The 16,016-nt window shown below is 32.6% G+C and overlaps 1 protein-coding gene across 8 annotated transcripts in view; it reads right to left on the bottom strand.

Annotated features, from left to right (window-relative positions):
- Nucleotides 1-16,016, bottom strand: part of FAM135A (family with sequence similarity 135 member A) — a 126,532-nt gene that overhangs the window by 57,561 nt on the left and 52,955 nt on the right. For 5 of the 8 annotated variants that reach the window (XM_046005145.1, XM_046005150.1, XM_046005148.1 and 2 more), the window contains 3 exons: nucleotides 14,796-14,873; nucleotides 7,912-7,961; nucleotides 3,670-3,825 (listed from right to left, as the gene is read on the bottom strand). In XM_046005145.1, coding sequence (XP_045861101.1) covers nucleotides 3,670-3,825; nucleotides 7,912-7,961; nucleotides 14,796-14,873 — 284 coding nt within the window. The remainder of the gene's footprint in view (nucleotides 1-3,669; nucleotides 3,826-7,911; nucleotides 7,962-14,795; nucleotides 14,874-16,016) is intronic. The other 3 variants (XM_046005146.1, XM_046005149.1, XM_046005152.1) reach the window with 1 other exon arrangement.

Raw genomic sequence — 16,016 nt, 5'->3', positions numbered from 1 at the left:
ATAATAGTTTTATTTACCTTTATTGCTTTAAATCAAAGATTTCCCAAACAAATTATTATTGGTATGTTGTGAGATTTCCCATTTGGGGCTAGTGTATATGAAATAGTTGCTATGGAGTCCTGTCATTGACTAACATATTGTTTCTGTTTATATCCAGAAAATGAAGGAGGAGATGCATCTATTATTTTAATAAGCCATTTTCTATATTAATGAAAAAAACTAAATAACCCTAAATCAAAGAATAAATTGCTCACAAATTTAGAAAATATTGAGAATCAAATGATAAAAAGAACAACATATCAAAACTTGTGGAATGTAGTTAAAGCAGTACTTGGGGGGAGCCTATAAACTTAAATGTGTATAACAGAAAAGAGGAAATGCTACAATTAATAAGCTAACCATCTACTTATAGATGTTTTATAAAGAGAGTAAAATAAACCTTTGGAAAGTGAGAGGAAATACTAAAGTCAAAAGCAAACCTAATGAAACAAAACGCACAAGAGAGAATTAACATCAGGTTAGTTCTTTGAAAAAACTAATAAAATGACAAACTTCTGGTGGGACCGATCAAGAAAAAAAGAATGAAGACACAAGTAACTTATATCAGGAACAAAACAGGAAAATGCTACAGATAACTGCAGATGTTAAAAATATAATTGAAGGATATTATGAATTATTTGGTGCCAATAAATTAATAAGTTTAGAACTCCTTCAAAAATCATAATTTATCAAAACTGACTGAAAAAGAAATATAGTATTTCCACTACTATTGTTCAGCTGAATTGAACCACAAGGAACATAATACACATAACAGAAATCCAAACTGAACAATGGTCTACAAAACTACTGGCCAATACTCTTCAAGAAAGACAAAGAAAATAGAACTATTCAGACTGAATGATTCTTTCCATAGTTTGGCTATTGTAGACATTGCTGCTATAAACATTCGGGTACACGTGCCCCTTCGGATCACTATGTTTGTATCTTTAGGGTAAATACTAATGAGTCAAAAGAATTTAATGGGTCATGACAATGGAATGCAATGTGTGATCCTGAATTTGATCCTGGAAAAGAGGAAAAGTCACAAAGGACATTATTAAGACAAATGATAAAATTTAAAATTAGTTTTACATTAGGTATCAGTATTGTAACAATATTAAATTTTATAAAGTTGATCACTTTAGTATAGTTAAGCAAGAAAGTACCTTTGTTCTTAGTCAATCTACTCTGAAGTATTTACGGATAAAAGAACATGACGCTGGGGCGCCTGGGTAGTTCAGTCGGTTAAGCATCTGCCTTCAGCTCAGGTCATGATCTCAAGATCCTGGGATCAAGCTCCACATCAGGCTCTCTGCTCAAAAGAGTCTGCTTCTCCCTCTCCCTCTGTTCTCTCTCTCTCCCTCAAATAAATAAAATCTTAAAGAAAAAAGAACATGATGCCTCCAACTAACAAATGATTCGGGGAAAAAAATGCATGTACATCTGTATGTGTATATGTATGTACCTAATTATAAAAGAAGGAATGATAAAGAAAATACGCCAAAATGGTAACTTTGATTCTGGTGAAGAATACATAGGAGTATTCTGTACTACTTCAGTGATTCCTCTATAATATTTTTTAAGTTTTATGATTTTGTCTTTCATATTTGTGTTCAAGCCACCTGGAATTGAATTTTATATAGTATTTTCCCACATGAATACCTAAATTATCCCAACATCATTTATTTAAAATCTGAACTTTTCCTTGCTGATCTGCATTTATTATGTCCAAGTATGGAGAAGTCTATGTCTGTCCTCTGCTCTGCTCTTCTACCTACACTAACACTAAAATTAAGACCTCTAGTTTATCAAAAGACAGCACAAAGACAGTGAAAAAAAAAACAAAAAACTGTGACACAAGAGATTTATTTACAAAAATATAACAAAGGCCAGTACTTAGAATACATAGAAAAGTAGTCCAAATCTAGAAGAAAAACAAAGGTAATCCTACAGACAAATGGTTAAACAATTTGCAGGCACTTCACAAATAAGAAATCTACACAGCCAATATTCACATAAAATAGTGCTCAACTGCACAGGTTATCACAGAGATGCAAATTAAAACCACAATGATACCAGACCAGCCAAATTTTAAAAATTTGCCAGTATCAAGAGTTTGGGAGTATGAGGAATAACAAGAGCTCTCATCCAGTGTTGGTGGGAGTGAAAATTGGCACCACTTTGGAAAAGAGTGGGGCATCTGCTAGTAAATAACTGATGTTATGCATATCCTATGGTACAGCAATTTCCCTTACAAGTAAGTCAGTCAGAGAAATGGGCATGCCAGGAAATATGCACAAGAATGTTTGTAGTAGTTTGGTTTGTAGTAGCTAGAAGTTAGAAGCAATCCAAATGTCCATTAACAATAGAGTGGATACACTAATTGTGGGTATATGCAAATGAAATATATCACACCAACGAAAATAAAGTCTATAGCTACTGACAAAAACACAGATAAATCTCACAAACACAATCTTGAGTGAAAGCAGCAGATAAAAATAATATACACTGCATGATCTCATTTATATAGAATTTAGTAACATAGGCGGAATAACATAATAGACTAAAACAACTTGTATTATTTAGTATGCATAAATGGATGGTAAAACTAAAAGAAAAGTGATAAACTCATCACAAAAGATAGAACGGTGATTATTTCTCAATGTCAGGGTAGGAAAAGAAGTTGGGAAACACACACCGGACTTCTGCACTGTTGACAGTTTTCTATTTCCTGATCTGGGTGAGAGTTAAAAGGATATGTGCTTTTAATTAATTGTTAAAATGTGCATGTTTTATGCACTTTTCTGATTTTCATGTTTTGTAATTAAGAAAAGAAAAATGAAACAAGAAAACTAGTGTTTTTGAGGACCTGCTAGTAGGTCAGGAAAATTAGTGTGTGTACAGAACATTTAAGGAGATAACTGGAAAAATAGTCGTTTAATATATCAAAGCCTCTTGATAAGTTATACAATAAAATTGTACAGAAATGTCTGCACAAGGTCCATAGTAAGCCTACAGTAAACATGTATGTCTAGATTATACTCCCCCTGACCTTCCAGGTTTGTAATACACATCCGTAAGTGAGGCAAAAGGAGGAAAAGCTGGAGAGAAAGATTCTAAATTAGTTTAAGATGGCTCTCTTGTTCCTGATTTCTATTCCTAATGACACCTGGCTATCTGGCTTTAACACCTGTTCTTGGGTTCCAGGGGCTAGCCTGTATCAAATATTTTTCTGTTTTGGTTACATTTGGATGATTTTTCTTACTGGAAGGGATTGTAACTGAGATAGAGCATGTGCTCAAACAACAGGGAGTCTGGGTGGTTCAGTAGGTTAAGTGGCTGCCTTCAGCTCAGGCCATGATCCCAAGGTTCTGGGATATAGTTCTGCATCAGGCTCCCTGCTCAGTGGGGAATCTGCTTGTTCCTCTCCCTCTGCCTCTCATCCCTGCTTGTGCTTTCTCTCATTCTGCTCTCTCTCTCAAATAAATAAAATACTTAAATAAAGAAATCAAACAGTAACACAACAGTAAATGTCTCTTTTCTAATTTATCAACATATGGGTAATTATCAGTCTTTTTATTCATAAGAAATTTCTACATCAAAATATTCTAACATCACTTTTTAACTTACCCTCAAAGTATGGTGCTCTTGTGCTAATAAAAGTCTTAGTTCTTCATGTAGCGTTATAACTTCCAGAAACTGTCCCCATAAAGCCATTAGAAGTGAACAAAGTTGTGCAAGATTCATATTTATAAGTTCTGCCAGTTCATCAGGATTTTCTATTTTCTGAAATGACAAGAAAAGAACTTCACTGCTTCCTGAGACTTACCATGTCTAAATATAATGTGTTATTGAGAACATTAATACAAAAGCAAATTTTTAGTTTTAAAAAGAAATATGTGTGTGTGTGTGTGCATGTGTATGTATAGAGATCAAGTGACCAATGGCTTTTCCTATGTGATAGTTACTGTAGCAATTTTCAACAACTTAACTGATATTTCAGTATCTGAGATACTTTGTTACTGAAATAATGTCAAATATAGTTTAAAATTACAAATCAGGATTCTACAGAGCATGATCAACTTCAAACAGTAGAGTTCTGGGAGTTTTAATGTACAAATCATGATGAAAGTTATAAAATTTTTGGAAGATAATAATCTTTAAGATTTTTTTTTTCTTCAATCTGCTAAGTAAAGTACTTAAAAGATCTATAACTCTTCAGAAGGGAGAGAGATACCTTCTAAAGTACTAACTGCTTTTCCTTCACTCTTATGTTCCTAGGTTCCACATTGCGAATGGTAATTCTCTTAGAGAGTCCTCAAACACTTCTTTCTCTTTTGTAACAATTCCATTTTACCTACTGTTTACTGAGCACATTTTAAATGCTAAGGCCCACATTCCAATCTAACTCAAAGATTAATATGAGAAGCTCAGTTTAGTAAGGAAAGAAAAGTGGGTAAACAATTTTAATATACTGTTGTGAATGTTCTAATAGTGGTATTAAATTACCTGTTTATTTAAATATTCACCTAAACTGATGATACAAGTTAAAATTAATGAATTATACAATGAAATGTAGAATCTTCTATAAGGCATTTGGATTTCTTGAATAGGTAAAATAAGGATTTTTGGACAAAGAATAATAAAAGATGATAAATCACAATGATTCCTTCTCTTTGGAACAAGCATTTTTACTATGAGGACAAGCTTTTCATTAATTCACTGAGACAGCAGTGTTCAGGCAGATAATATCTTGCTAGAAAAATTGCCTTCAATTACTAGTAATACTAGGAAATCTACCGTTAAGTATATAGATAGATGCTGATTTCATTTCCCCATCCTAAAGAAGGCAGAAGTAGTCTAATCAGGTTAAGGTTGAAAGCCATACCATCTATATAGTAATGACTGCCCAATCTTTCTATCTGTATCACATCTCTCCAGGGCTCTAGACCCATCACCTACTGGATGACTATATTTGGATGTGAAAAGGAAGGTATTCAAGTTCAGTATATCCTAAAGAGTACTAATTATATCTCTACCCTCCCTTTCTTTAAAAAAAAAAATCTCAAAATGTTGGTTATCACATATGATATATCCTTACTCATGTTATTTTTACTTCATTTTGAAGTCTGCAATTCAGCAGGTTTTTCTTCTTCCCCCTGCAAACTGAGCTTCCACTTATCTATGCTAACTCAGAGAGGACATAAAACAAAAATTCAGCAAAATTAGTAAGAAGGGAAGGGATGATGTCTTACTTTCGTGACTTTGGTTACCAGTGCACAGTAGTCACTAAATATTTATTAAATGAATAAATAAATAAATGGACAAATAAGGAATTACAGGCTTCGGATAAGGAAAAAGGCCCCCAAATTTATAGACAAACTCAGAAAATGCTGAAAAATTCCAGAATTCTGGAATGGAAGCTAACAGACTCATCATGTAATAAATATTGAATCATCAATGTATAATAAACCTACAGATGTATTTTGCCCCAGAAAATAGTTTATAGACATATTAGGAATGAAGCTAACAAGTTTTTCACGTCTCTCTTAAGAACATACAGAAGATTAAATTGCTCTCTAAAATAAATGGAAGCACGCAGCCTTCTTCCAAGAATAGTTTCAACGGAGTTTAGAAAAAGACTTGAATAAGCACTTGACAGTAACTAGACAGTGTTGTGTAAGGCAAGCAGTGCTATTCTTAGTATAAATCTACATACAAGCAGAAATAATTCTCTTAGTTTACCATAGGTTGAATAATGTAAACAACTCTTTTTTTAATCCCCTGAGAGCAAGACTGTCTAGATACCTTGCAATTACTAATTTTACTTTTCAGAAATCATGGGACCAAGGCTCTGAGAGGACTTCAGTATTTTCATTATCAAGAAAGCATCCTTCCAAACATAAATAAATTACTCTAGTTTACATAAATCTTTATGTCTCAAAATATAAATAATAATATTTTTATGTCAAAAGGAAATTAGGATTAAGTTTGACAAGCTGTTTTATATGCATAAAGGCAGGAATAATAAGATCTTACATTGGCATAGTATTTTCTAAAATAACTTTCATTATCTTGTCTTACATGGACATTTTCATAGCAGTCATTGATCTTGATTACAAAATATTGCTTACTTAAATAGACTTGGAAAATAGATAAAGAAGAAAATTATGTTCATTTTAGTGTAGAGCCTTCCATTTTTTCAGTTATAAACACAAACTCTAGAATCATATAAACTATTATACCATTTTTGTTGAGTAAGGATTTTCCTCTATCAACTTTATCTACCATGTATTTGTTTTTAAAAAGTTTCAAATCATCAATATCATACTTTGTTCTTTACTGTTACTCTGAAGAAATTATTTCATATCCCAGATCAGATAGTTTACATACACATGTATATAACAAGTGTTTTTCCTAATTTGGGGGGGTCATTTCACAATTTTTGGTCTTTTTAGAATTTCTTTAACATGGTAAAAAGAACTAATTTTACCATACTATTTAGAGAACCTAATGTCTGTGATAGTTTATCAAATATTTAGTTCTTAGACATGATTGTTTCAGTGATATTCAGTTCCATTTACTTGTCTTTTTATTCTTTAGAGAAGTCATACTATATTTCCATGGCTATAGTTTTATTTACATTTTAACATACAGTTGGGAAAGTTCCTCTACAATAATACGGATTTTTAAAGTTTTTCTAAGTCATTATTACTTTCTTCAAGTGAGCTTTAAAATAAATCAAATTTTAACATTTCCAATGGTATTTTGCTATGGATGCATCAATTAAGTTAAAAACATATCTTCCAGTGATTATTTCTCTTTCCATTCAAAAGTATATTTACTTATTCAAATATCTCAGTGAAATAGTACAGAATTTTTTTTCGCATTAATTGCATACATCTTAGATTACTTCTAAATGTTTAGTGTTCTTTTGGCAACTATTATAACAACATTAATGATTCTTAAAGAAAATACTTATTTGAGCTGTGAGGAAAGTCTCTAGGAGAGTTTATGTAATTACTTGTATATCCTGCATATGTATAATTGTATAAGAAGGTAGATACCTTTTCAAAGGGGTCTAGTCCTCATTCAAATTTACATACAGATATACATTCCAAAGCCAAATATATGTTATTTGAGTCAAGTCTCTGATTTTGTCCATTAATGTAGCTGAGAGTGAAATACATAGTGATCTTAAAATAAAAACCTTTAAAATAGAACATTTAGTTCCATCACCAAAAAAAGGGTGGGGGATAAGAAAAATCTATTCAATTTAATTTCAAGAATAAACTAGTGGAAAAATGGTCTGAGACACACACTGATTTGTTGAAATAAAACAATTTTTATTTCTAAACTATCATTTTATAAAAATATACAAGTTTAAGGATGCTTTAAAAATTTGCCTAGAAATTCTTCTGAGTAAACAAACTGAAAAAAGTGCACACTTTTGAGGGGCGCCTGGGTGGCTCAGTGGGTTAAAGCCTCTGCCTTCGGCTCAGGTCATGATCCCAGGGTCCTGGGATCGAGCCCCACATCGGGCTCTCTGCTCAGCGGGGAGCCTGCTTCCTCCTCTCTCTCTGACTGCCTCTCTGACTACTTGTGATCTGTCTGTCAAATAAATAAATAAAATCTTTTAAAAAAAAAAGTGCACACTTTTGACAGTTAATCATCTTTGCTTTCATTTATAAGCAGAATAAAGTAAATTTTAAAGATTTAATTTTATGCTGAAGCCAAAAGTCTTTTATCAACTAAGTTGTGATTCTACCATGAGGAAGGATAAATCATTAATAAGTTTTCTTAGATGAAGTATTTAGAATAGGAAACAGAATCCACTAAAATAACTCGATAATGTTAAAGAAATCCAAGTACCTTAACTTCTTCACATAGTTCAGTAAGTCGAGCTTCTACATCCATTTCCTCTGAAAGGAGTAAAGAGTAATTAGAGGAAATATTTCAATGTTAGATCTGAAAACTATTTTGAAATTATCTAAATACAGTTGGCCCCTGAACAATATAGGGGTTAGGGGGATCAACCCCCACTGCAGTCAAAAAATCCGTGTATTAACTTCTGACTCCCTTAAAACTTAACTACTAATAGCTTACTAATGACAAGAAGACTTATCAATAACAAACAATTGATTAATACATTATTTTGTACTTTATATGTATTATATACTGTACTCATAAAAATAAGCTAGAGGAAAAAAATGTTAAAATCATAAGAGAAAATACACTTATAGTCCTATACTGTATCTTTTGAAAAAAAAAAAAAAAATCCATGTATAAGTGGACTTGTGCAGTTCAAGCCCAGGTTTTTAAGCATATATTACCTTTAAAAAAACCAGAAGGTTGAGAAGTATCCGGACGGACTATATTCAATGAAGTGAATTTCAATGTAAGATATTGACATGAACACATTAATCATGCAGATAACATGATAACTATTAAATTCTGTGTTCTAATTATCAGTGTTCTAGGTCTCATAAGAGGCTAACACTGTCAAGGAATTACTGACTGTGGACTTAAAGTAATTTGCACAACTGAATCACAGAAAAGATAAAATATATAAAAAAATAAATTATATAATATATAAAATATATATAAAATATATAATTAGGTTTTATTGCATTTCATACACTGTAAATTTCAATAAAGTTTAGCATTTGTTTTAGATATATACATGCTTTGTTTTTTTACAAAAGGTGCTCCTAAAAAATTTCAAGTCAATTTAATTTTTACAGCCAAAACATATTTTAAAGTTACCTGGAGCATAGATTATTTAATGGTAATGAATGACAAATCCTTTTCAACAATAATTAAGTTTTTAGTTTAGTTTAATACATTGTTTTCTATAAGACAGCCTAAAACTGAGGCAAAATTTTTCCATACAATCCAATATTTAATGTAAGCTATAATCTCCATAAGAAGTATACAGATTAATTTATAATTAAAATGATAATATTTATAAGGGACTACAGAAACTAACAGAACAGAAAGGTTTACTGGCCATTTTTTATAGGGAAGGAATTTCACTACGTCCTGAAATATGTTTAGATACACCTAATTTTTAATTAGAAATCAAACTAAAACGAGTTCTCCTACAAGAACTATTTTAGCATAGTTGTAATTACACAGAATTCCATAACCTTGTTGTTCCACAACCTTGTTAACTGGTCATTCTCACACAACAGCAAGAACAGATTCAGAGACATCCCTGAATTTATTCATAAGATCATTATTTCGTTTTGTGAGATAACAACCTGAGGGTTTTGAAGGGTCAGGGGTGGGAGGTTGGGGGAACAGGTGGTGGGTGATGGGGAGGGCACGTTTTGCATGGAGCACTGGGTGTTGTGCAAAAAGAATGAATACTGTTACGCTGAAAAAATTAATAAAAGGGGGAAGTAAATTGTCAAAAAAAAAAAAAAAAAAAAAAAAAAAAAAAAAAAGATCATTATTTCGTAAGGTAGACTTCAGTGTATACTATTTGATTAAAAAAAATAAACATTTAAATTTGATAAAATAAAGTTACATTAAAAACAACCAACCTATCATGTGAACAACAAATATTACACTAGTGATTAAAACCAGTATGACACACATATAGTTTGAAAGTCACAAAATAGATAAAGTTGTAACTAGATACGAGAGAGAGATTGCAAATTTGGTCAATCCACTGATGACTAAGGAAATCAGCTAAAATTTCACAAATTATTTTACTGTCAATCAATGGCTTCTAATACAGGTTTTCCAAAATTAAAAAAAAAAAAGCTAGCAGAACCTGTATTAAAGTCATAACTTCCATATGTCAACGTCTGTTTCCACATTAATCACAAATTTTCCTTTGATAGGAGAAAATCAGGAAAATTAATCTTAGTAAGTTAGATATCCTACCTATAAATTTTTAAAAAATGAAAAACTTTTAAAGTTCTGAATTTTGATACATTTTTCTAGTCTTTGCATACAGGAGTCTAAATGCATTAAGCTGGTATGTTTGCATTATGGCTAGCAAGAGCTACTTCAAGATGAGGCAAACATCTTAAAGAATATTTCAAACCAAACTTAAAAATTTTAGAATTGATTTCAAAATCATTTAGGATTTTCAAATGAGTTTAAAATTCTATTTTAATTACTCTTTAAAGTTTATTTACACATATACAATTATACATAACTGTATAAAAGTGAATTTTTTTTTAAAAAGTGAATTATTATCTCACAAATTTTTTTTTTTAATTTGGCTCCTGCTGGTAATCCAAGGTTACAGTGTGAAACATATCCTTCCATATTTTTCAAATATACATTTACATAGGGCACACATCAAAAATATTGCAAATTTGCTTCCAGATTACAATAAAGCTAATATTGCAATAAAATGAGCCAAATAAATGCTCTGGTTTCCCTAAACATCAGAAATGCATGTAAAAGTTATGTTTATAATATACTGTAGCCTATTAAATGTGCACTGTCTAAAAAATGTACATAAATCAAAAAATACTTCATTGCTAAAAAAAATACTACCGCCATTTTTCAGTGAGTTGTAATATTTTCACTGACGGCAGATCTTGTCTTGATGTTGATGACTGCTGACTGACCAGGGGTGGAGGTAGCTATGGCAATTTCTTGAAATAAGACAATGAAGCTTGTCACATCCATGGACTCTTCCTTTCATGAAAGATTCCTCTGTAGCATGAGATACTGTTTGATAGCATTTACCCACAGCAGAACTTCCTTAAAATTGGACTCAATCTTCTCAAAACTTGTCACTGCTTTATCAACTAAGTTTAGGTAATATTCTAAACCCTTCGCTGCCATTTCAACAATCAACACAGCATTTTTGCCAGCAGTAGACTGCGTCTCAAGAAACTACTCTCTTCACTCATCCGTAAGAAACAAGTGCTCATCTGTTCAAGTTTGTTCAACAGATTTCAGCAGTTCGGTCCCATCTTCAGGCTCCACTTCTAGTTTTAGTTCTCTTGCTGTTTCCACCACATCTGCAGTCACTTCCTCCACAGAAATCCTGAACTCCTCTCCTCAAAGGCATTCATGTGGGTTGGAATCAACTTCTTCCAAACTCCTTTTAATGGTCATATTTTGACCTCTTCGCATGAATCACACATGTTCTTCACGGCATCAAAATGGTGCCTCCTTTCCAGAAGGTTTTCAATTTACTGTGTCTGAATCCATCAGAGGAACCATTACCTATGGCAGCTGCAGCCTTACAAAGTGTATTCCTTAAATAATAAGACCTGAAAGTTGAATGACCTTGATCCACGGGCTGCAGAATGGATGCTGTGTTAAGCAGGCATGAAAACAACATTAGTCTCACCGAACATCTCCATCAGAGCTCTTGGGGGACCAGGTGCACCGTCAATGAGCAGTCATATATTGAAAGGAATCTTTTTTTCTGAGCCGTAGGTTTCATCAGTGGGCTTAAAATACTAAGTAAACCGTGTTGTGGACAGATGTGCTGTCATCCAGGCTTTGTTGTTCTACTTATGGAGCACAGGCCGAGTAGATTTAGTGTAATTCTTAAGTGTCCCAGGATTTAGGGAATGGTAAATGAACACTGGCTTCAACTTAAAGTCACCAGCTGCATTAGCCCCTAATAGGAGAGTTAGCCTGTTCTTTGAAGCTTCGAAGCCAGGCACTGACTTCTGTCTAGCTACGAAAGCCCTAGAAAGCATCATTTTCCAGTAGAAGGCATTGTGTCTACACTGAAAATCCATTGTTCAGTGTAGCCACCCTCATTTCTTATCTCAGCTAGATCTTCTGGAGAACCTGCTGCAGCTTCTCCATCAGCACCTGCTTGTCACCCTGCACACTTTGATGTTATTAATACACCTTCTTTACTTAAGCCTCATGAACCAATCTTAGTAGCTTTCAACTTTTCTTCTTTAGCTTCCTCACTTCTCTTGGCCTTCATAAAACTGAAGAGAGTTAGAGCCTTGCTCAGGATTATGTTTTGTCTCAAGGGAATATTGTGGCTGGTTTGATTTTTTTTTTTAAGTTTGTATTTAAATTCCAGTTAGTTAACATACAGTATAATATTAGTCTCAGGTGTACAATATAGTGATTCAACACTTCCATACATCACCCAGGCTCATCACAAGTGGACTCCTTAGTCCCCATCACCTATTTTACCCATTTTCCCACCCACCTCCCCTCTGGTAACCATTAGTTTGTTCTCTACACTTAGAAGAGTCTGTTTCTTGGTTTGTCTTTCTCTTTTTTCCTGTGCTCATCTGTTTTGTTTCTTAAATTCCATACATGAGTGAAATTGCTACTAAAACTGCCTCCATGGGGCGCCAAGATGGCTCAGCAGGTTAAAGCCTCTGCCTTCAGCTCAGATCATGATCCCAGAGTCCTGGAATCGAGTCCCGCATCGGGCTCTCTGCTCAGCGATGAGCCTGCTTCCCTTCCTCTCTCTGCCTGCCTCTCTGCCTACTTGTGATCTCTGTCTGTCAAATAAATAAATAAAATCTTTAAAAATAAATAAATAAATAAATAAAACCGCCTCCATAATAGCAGTAAGGCTGTTTTGTTTTCTCATCATTCATGTGTTCATTGGAACAGCACTTCAAATTTCCTTCAAGAACTTTTCCTTTGCATTTATACCTTGGTTAACTGGTTGGTGAAAGAGGCCTAGCTTCTGGCCTACACAGCTTTCAAGGCATCATCCTCGCCTAAGCTTAACCCTTTCTAGCTTTTGACTTAAAATGAGAGATGTGGAACTCTTCCTTTCACTTACACACTTCAAGGCCACTGTAGGGTTATTAATTGGCCTAATTTCAATATTGTTGTGTTTCTGGGAATAGGGAGACTCAAGAAGAGGGAGAGAGATGAGGGAAAAGCTGGTCAGTGAAGTGGTCAGAGCACATATTTGTTAATCAGTTCACCATCTTATGTGGATGTGCTTCTTAGTGCCCCAAAACAATTACAACAGTAACATCAAAAATCACTGAGCACAGATCACTGTAACAAATACAATAATAATGAAAACATTTGAAAGATTGTGAGAATTACCAAAACATAACACACAGACATGGAGTGAGAAAATGCTGTTGGAAAAGTACTGCCAACAGACTTGTTTGATGCAGGGTTCCACAAAATTTCAATTTGTAAAAAATGAAGTGGCTATGAAGTACAATAAAATGAGGTATGGAGGTTTGGAGTCACTTTTTTACAAAGACATGATTGTGTTTTACCCACTTTTCTGCAATTTGCTTTTTTCTCTCAGCAATTCTACATAGAAATCTGGTATGCAGCCCTAAAGTTTATTTTTTTTTCTAATAGCTGCATAATATTCCTTGGTGTGAATGCCGTATGATTTCCTCCATATTCTAATCTTTGTCAATTGACAGGCACTTATTTTCAGTGTTTGTCACTAACAATACTATAATAAACATGCTTATACATAAATCTTTACATACTAGTACTCATATTTCTATGATACAGATTAACAAAAGTAAGGATGCTAGGTCAAATGGTAAATGTAGACTAAATCTATTTTCTAAACCACCCATCTGTTCATCTATTCATTCACTCAACAGATATTTATAACACAGCTCAGAAAATGCCATTATAAATACTAGGTGTTAAGGCTAATATCTCAATGAAAATATTATTTAATGAACTCCACTGTGGTTGGAATCAGGTCTTTTCCCACCCAACCAAAACCTGGGACCTTCTTTATATAGAACATATATAAACAGCATCCTGTACAGTTAACTTAGAATTTTAGAATACTCAAATGTAAACTGATAGGCTGGCAATACAATAGTTTAAACAAGAAGTATGTTTTTATTGCTAAAAGGACACTAAAGCATGTTGGAAATGATCAAAAATTTCATACTATGACTTCTTTAATTTTATATTCATTTAAGAATATAAAAATTTATTCTAAAATAATGACCATAAATACATCTTTAACTTTTTTTCTTTCCTGATAATATGACCAGTTTTTCCATTAAAAGTTTTAGTGAAAATTGGCCTAACTTAAATTTTTCTGAGCTAGTTCTCATCTCAGAAGTAATAAGGAAGATTTTTTCTCCTTAATTTCCTTATTTTCATACTTCTGAAAACCAAGAAACAAACACTATGATTTTATTTTTTATTTCTACAGCTTTTCATAATTTTTTAAAAAATTGTAATGCGTCTATGCAACACAAAATAAAAACCTTCAATATACTTATGAAAGGACAGTAAGTTAAGTATTATTCCTATATAAGAACGAAAGTCTAAAATGTACAGGGAAATATATAAATAAAATAATGAGATCAGAACATTTCCCTGAAAATAGTAATATCTGAATAGTGGTGATTTGACAGTATTTTCCTTTTTTTGATACTATTTTGTTTGTTAAGTTTAGAACAACAAAAAAATAAATCCAAATTGACATAAAAATCAAAACTAGATACTGAAGTGGTTTCTTTATTTCTTTAATATCATTAAACCAACAAATTCTGGCAATAAATATGGTTTCCAAAAAGTGCTCTTTATAGGAACTGTAAAAAGAATATGGAAAAAAGCCACGGTTTGTATTTACCATTTCAAGTTTTAATTACAAACTGCAATATTATAAATTAAGAAATTAACCAAAGCTTATCTACAAATAAACTGATCCTAGAAGTTCTAAACTAATAGTGGTAGAAACATCCTATATTAATAAATACATATTTATGAAATGTGACACTAATTTAAAGCAAAGTTTCATACTAATAAAAAGGGATTATTTACTTAACCTATTTTAAACATACCTAGACAGGTGTCTTTCTGGGTTCGTGGCTGTTTTCTTCTGAGAAGGCGTTCATAAAGGACCTGCATGTTGGCCTTGGCTAGTTATAAGGATTGTACACATCACTAGTTACTAATACTCCTTTTACAACAAAGTTTACTAGAATTTTCCAACTTGTTATTAGTTTACTTAGTATTGATCTGAGAGTGCAGTTAGAACACTAAAGCAGAGTATTTCAGTTAGTTAATTAGCTTATTAGAATTGCAAATGATGTACATTCAAGTTTATATTGCTTTGTTCTTTTTTTCTATTTAAATGTATGCACCATGCAACATTTCATAATCCAATATTATTTTTATGTTTTAATTTCTTGAACTCAGAATTTCAGAGCTGGCAGGGATCTCAGAGATGAGCTAGGTCAACCCCTGCTTTTACAAGTGTAGATACTAGGGCCTAGAAAGATTACATGACTTGCCAAAGCCTAGATTCCAGAACTTCCTAGATTCCAGACTTCCATTTCCAGTAAGAGCTCCTTGTACCAAACCAGTATTTAACTACATGACATCAAAAAAAAAAAAAAATAAAATAAAAAAATGTACATCATTCAACTAGGAGAAAGGAGAAAGGAAAATGGCCAAAGCAGAAAGGAATTCAAGGCATTATTTTAAAAGAGGGAATAGAATTTAGATACATTTTTTAAAGCACAATATAGTTTAAGACTTTTAAGTACATACTTAATTGAAAACTCAAGAAAATTATCAAACAGTATAAAGCAATACAATAAACATCCTCTACTCAAGAATTATTTTAGGGGTACCTGCCTAGTGCAGTTGGTTAATTGTCCAACACTTGGTTTTGGCTCAGATCATGATCTCAGGGTCGTGACATCGAGCCCTGAGTCAGGTTCCATGTTTGGCACGGACCCTGCCTGAGACTCTGTATCCCTCTCCCATTGCCCCTGTCCCCTGCTCTCTCTCTCTAAAATAAATGAATTTTTCTTAAAAAAACAAAAACAAACAAAAAAACCCTACTTTATAACTGCTTATTAAAACTGGTGAATATAATGATATTTAGTCAACAGTGTTTTATGGAAGTATTATCTAGTACTTGAATTTAATTTTGCTAGGATAAAATTAATAATGTTAGTAATTCAGAATATGTAATTGTTTTAAATAGTTAAAAGAATTTTTAGATGTTCTGTAGAAGATAATTCAAGATAAATTAAAATTTATAATAAACAGAA

This window comes from Meles meles, chromosome 5, assembly GCF_922984935.1.
Source record: "Meles meles chromosome 5, mMelMel3.1 paternal haplotype, whole genome shotgun sequence".
Classification (NCBI taxonomy): Eukaryota; Metazoa; Chordata; class Mammalia; order Carnivora; family Mustelidae; genus Meles; species Meles meles.
This window is presented reverse-complemented; position numbering and strand designations above follow the sequence as displayed.